This window comes from Poromitra crassiceps, assembly GCF_964638095.1.
Source record: "Poromitra crassiceps genome assembly, chromosome: 11".
NCBI lineage: Eukaryota > Metazoa > Chordata > Actinopteri > Beryciformes > Melamphaidae > Poromitra > Poromitra crassiceps.
In genome coordinates, this window is record NC_139643.1 from 38806068 (window position 1) to 38811067 (window position 5000).

The 5000-nt window shown below is 47.7% G+C and overlaps 1 protein-coding gene across 1 annotated transcript in view; it reads left to right on the forward strand.

Annotated features, from left to right (window-relative positions):
• Positions 1-1083: 1083 nt before the first annotated feature.
• The window catches only part of csmd2 (CUB and Sushi multiple domains 2), a gene marked incomplete at both ends in the record, with an annotated part of 345949 nt that continues 342032 nt past the window's right edge, over positions 1084-5000 (forward strand). The window contains one exon of the mRNA XM_083645747.1: positions 1084-1273. Within this exon, the coding sequence (XP_083501873.1) occupies positions 1084-1273 (190 nt within the window). The remainder of the gene's footprint in view (positions 1274-5000) is intronic.

Sequence of the window (5000 nt, forward strand, 5' to 3'; positions counted from 1 at the left end):
CGTGTGGGTCGCTGCGGAATCACCACCCTATTATATTCGAAGTAAGATTATTATTTGTTTGTTATTATTGTTGGTGTTGTGGTGGTGCCATCATCATACAAGAATAATAGGCTACCTACTTTATGATAACAAGCATTTCAAGTTCATAAACTGGTTATTGGCCTCATAACTCACATTCATCATTTAATGAGTTTATTTTAATCGGTAATCACTTGTGAATGTAATAAGTTTGGCAGCCTATTGTCAAAATGGTCTTTGAAATGTGGGCATAATCTCATTGGAGAGAGAGAGAGAGAGAGGGAGGGAGAGAGAGAGCGAGAGTTAGAGAGAGAGAGAGAGAGAGAGAGAGAGGGAGAGAGAGAGAGAGAGACGCAGAGTAGGAGCAGGTCTGCAGTCTGAATCTTGGCGTCGCACAGACCCGAGACGATGCTGTATCCAAGCTGTTCAGGGCTGCGATATACCGGGACTATACCAGCCTTTCTCTCAAGATAATACGCTCTCTGTCCGTCAACTTCTGAAAGGAGGCGCTTTTCTTGGATCGGGATAACCTATTTGGGTCTCAGCCGTTCGTCGTGCGTTCATTTGAATAGGGTTAATGGCCAGTTAAATGTGGATTATCGACATGGCTGCTGTTAATTGAAAATAAATAAAAGAGAGGACAAACCAGCGCTGATCGGGACACACCGAAGGAGGGATCTCCAGGTCTTTGACGTGTTCTGGTCATATCAATGACATATCTGGAGCGCGCCAGGGATTTGCCTGTTGTTGTTTTGGTGCGTGTGGGCTAAGATAAGTGACCAGCAGCATCACATCTCTCCCCCTTGGTTTGCCTTGCCTTCCCTCCTTTGCTGCCCAGGCTTTTTATTTAGGTGTGCTGAAATCTTCTCCACAGACCGACAGAGAGAGACTCGCTGAACCCCTCGGTCCCCGCATGACATGGTTCAGTCCAGCTGCGAGCTCCGAGCCTCCTCGATGCATTGGGATTTTTCTCAGCGCCGACACCGAGTGAATCTCCCTATTCAGACCATCTGAGAAGAACTCCCCAGCGTGCCTGAGTCTGCCAGCGAAGAGACCGAGCCGGCCATGACCACCGCCTCGCACCGGGACACGGGAGGAGCAGCAACGGGACTTGCGAGGAGACAGGAATGCGCATGCAGGAAAGGAGGAACAGACGGAATAGGGATTTTTGCGCTAATGAAGGCGGGAGTACAGGCGCACCATTGGAGCCGGGTGCTGTTCTTATATATGGGGCTACTGGCCGCCTCGGTAAAGGGTAAGTAAGTCCCCCCCTCTCTGTGCAGCTAAAGACGTGCAAAATGCAGCAGGCTAACCTCCCTCCACCACCCCCACCCTCGCAGATCCCTGGCTGCATGCAGATCAGCACCCAACCAACACGGATTAGGGTGCACCTTGCTCCAAGCAATGTCGCTGTGTAACCCCCAAAGTTATTATTAGGAGATGACGGGGGTGTTTGGGTGCCGGCTATTTCGGTGATACCGGATCCTTGCTGCAACTGCAAGTCGAACCAGCTGGGGTTCTGTCTATCCTCGGTTCTGTTGATGCGTTTCTTGAAACAACTGTGTGGGGGTGGGGGTGTAGCCTACATCTGACATGGACAGCTCCTCCAAATTAGTTAAAGCGCTCAAGCGATCGCTGATTATACTGTTGAGTACAGAAAGGTGTGTGTGTGTGTGTGTGTGTGTGTGTGTGTGTGTGTGTGTGTGTGTGTGTGTGTGTGTGTGTGTGTGTGTGTGTGTGTGCGCGCGTGCGTGTGTGTCTCTGGTCTCTGTTTTCCAAATTTCAATAACTGATCTTTTTCGGTGTCCCCACGCAGACCCTAGATACATTTCCAATTGCGAAGTAGCCTAAATATATCTGAATCACATTTTTGCACCCCCCCCCCCCCCTCTCTCTCTCTCTCTCTCCCTCCCTCTCTCTCCCCCCCTCCCTGCGTCTGTGTGCGTGGTAATTAACTGACTGGCTTTCCTCTCTATAAGATTAATTGCCAATGTAAAGCTTGCAACTTGAGCGCAGCAGCATTCAACAGATTATCATGATCGTTATTTCCATTTTCACATATCTACAATTGACCTAATCCGTGTCTGAAAGGCTGGCCTCGGGGATTGATCTATGCTTTTCGGTACCCGTGGCCATTCATTAGCGGAAGCTTTGGCGTTATTGAGAGGCCGGGCTTTTTGGTGAAGAGCCGCAATGATTTGTGCCATGCGAGCAGGTCCTTTGGCAAGAGAGGCCCGGGCGTTTGATCACTGTCTTGGCTCCACATCCACACCACAGAAGAATGGGGACTATTTTTAGCGAAAGCCAAGAATACTGCCACGGCCACAATATGAAATTGACAGTGAGTCATGGCTCCGTGTTCGCCCACTCATACCTGGGTTACCGCTGGACAGCGTAACATCCACGAGTGAGTGCAGGATTGGGCACATTTTCAGCTATCACCAATTTAGCTTCGTATCATCTCTCCAGGATTCATACTACAGTGTAAGCTGCTGTGTTTGCTTCAACTGGAGAGGTAGCCTATAGGTTGAGCAAAATTTACAACATAATCCCGGTGTATTTGACAGTGAGAAATCTCACTTTCCTGTCTCTTCAATGAGTAAATCCCATTGCAACAATATTCCCGAGAGATTTATTCGTGTCCAGGGGCCCGTTTTATTGCGCCCTCTCTCTCTTGCCATTTCATTCTCCTTTTGGAGCCAGTAAAGCGTGACTCTAACTTGGGCGGTTATTGCACGCATTTAAAACGAGTAGGCCAGAGTCGACTATATCGACCCATCCCCCCCTCACAATGACGTTTACCGTAAACGATGTCAATAAATAATGTTCACACCATTGACTACTTGAGTCCTACACCGACGCTGAGGTCCCTCGGTGCAGCAGCCACCAGCAGTTGCCCCATCCTCCCATTGAGCGGCACCAGAGCCTCACACACACACTATACTGCAGAGAGAGAGGAGGAGAGGAGACTTGGGGTTCACAGTCCATCACTGCTCACATAGGCTATACCAAATCGAGGCAGAACTTGCCAGCTATGACCAGCACTGTTATAGCCTACTGTGTGTACTGTAGCCTATGTTAATGCAGGCAAGTCTAATCATGCTTACAGATGTGTCAATGGTACTAATTATTAACTGCTTTATTGCTGCTGCTGGAAATGTATTACTGTATTTTAGCTGCTGTCTGCTCTGTCTGTTTAATACTGTGTACTGTCTGTTTTATTGTTGCCAGACTGCCAAAGACAAATTTCCATTATGTGCAAATTTAATGGACAATAAATAATATGTTTATCTTATCTTATCTTATCTTATCTTATCTTATCTTATCTTATCTTATCAGTTGGCCAATGCTTTCCATCTAGTCTAAATTCCAGTTGCTCTCGTGCCTTTATCCTTCCCATGGGGCACACAGCGTTAGAGATATAGAGATATGTCAAATGATTGTGGACTAAAAAGATATTGAAGAGCGCTGCGCCGCGAGTCTCCCTGGGATCAGAAACGTCCCAGTGGACTGGAAGCTCAATAAGCGGTAATCAACCTCTATTCATTTGCCCGCATGCGTGTGGAGGAGCGGTGAGGAGAGGAGAGAGGACGTGCTGGCCTGGAAGGGAGGGGGGGGAGAACAGAAGAGTAAGCGGTGGCAGATAGCAGATAACATGTCTATCTTGCCTATCTTGTGCACTCGGTGTAAAAGCCGACCTCAGCTTGGCCGGTATTAGATCAGTCACTCACTGACTCACTCGCTCAGTATGTCCGCTTTCACGCGGCGTCGCGTTCCCGTCGTCCTCCCCCTCCGTCTGGATTTACCGCAACCGCGTTCTCGTTTATCAATCCATCTTTTATTGATGTGAGCCGCGGTGTCAGAGACTCATGTCATGATGCAACGTGCAGTAACGTTATGACTGGAACACTTGATGCCCCTTTTCTTTTTATCTTTTATTTCACTGTGTGTGTGTGTGTATGTGTGTGTGTGTGTGTGTGTGTGTGTGTGTGTGTGTGTGTGTGTGTGTGTGTGAGTGAGTGTGTGCGTGAGTGATGCAGCAAGCAGACGCTTTGATGTCGAGCCATGTTTTTTCAACATTTGAACAGTACAGACAGAGCATGCATAACTGTTTCAATGACCCTTGGAGTTTGGAGGTCTTTTGTCTGCCTATGTTCAGACAAAATGCCATCTAGGGCTAATATTAACACATTTCTACAAATCTCAAGCCCACTTTGGGAACCACTGCCTGCCATCATGCTCATTTGCTGCTGGTAAAGCCCTTCACGGGGTAGGCTACAGAGACTGTAGTGCCAATTCAGGACCCCGGACAGCGACCACAGTACAGTGTCGACTTGCCGTTGAGCTGTGGCCCGTTTCAGCACCACCGACAGCTCTTCCAGCCAGCAGCCTCTGCAACAGCTGCACCAATGCAGTTGACACGTTGCTGGCTTCATAGTAGGGCTTCCCCTGTGTTTTCATGTCACAATCCCCCCAAATTACACACACACAGACATACCTTTTGAGTTTTATGCTTATGCATAGGCATCTATTGGGATAGTCTCTTGTGAATTATAGTGTCAAACACCTCGTCCACACCTTTGAGAACACAACAGTGATTCTCAACCCCTTTTCATATCAAATACCTTAAATGAATCCACATTAGAGCCATGGGCCCCATTTGATGAGATTGGATGACCCACATCTGAGAATGTTGTTACTGTTAGATATGATTTTGTCCAGAATAACTCCATGACTGTCTGTGTTGCAGCTATATAAGAGAGAAACTATCAAATCTGCCATCTACATTCATTCTGATACATTCTCTAATTGTGTGCCTCTCTAATATGGAGCCACTGTGTTAGCTATTTGATAAGGAGGAGTTGGGGGGTGAAATTAAAAGCTACCTGTGGAGGCTAACCAAACTCTTAAGATTGTCCTTCCTGGTATTTTGAGCACACTGATGATAATGGGATGCTGAGTTGGCCTCACTCACTCACTCA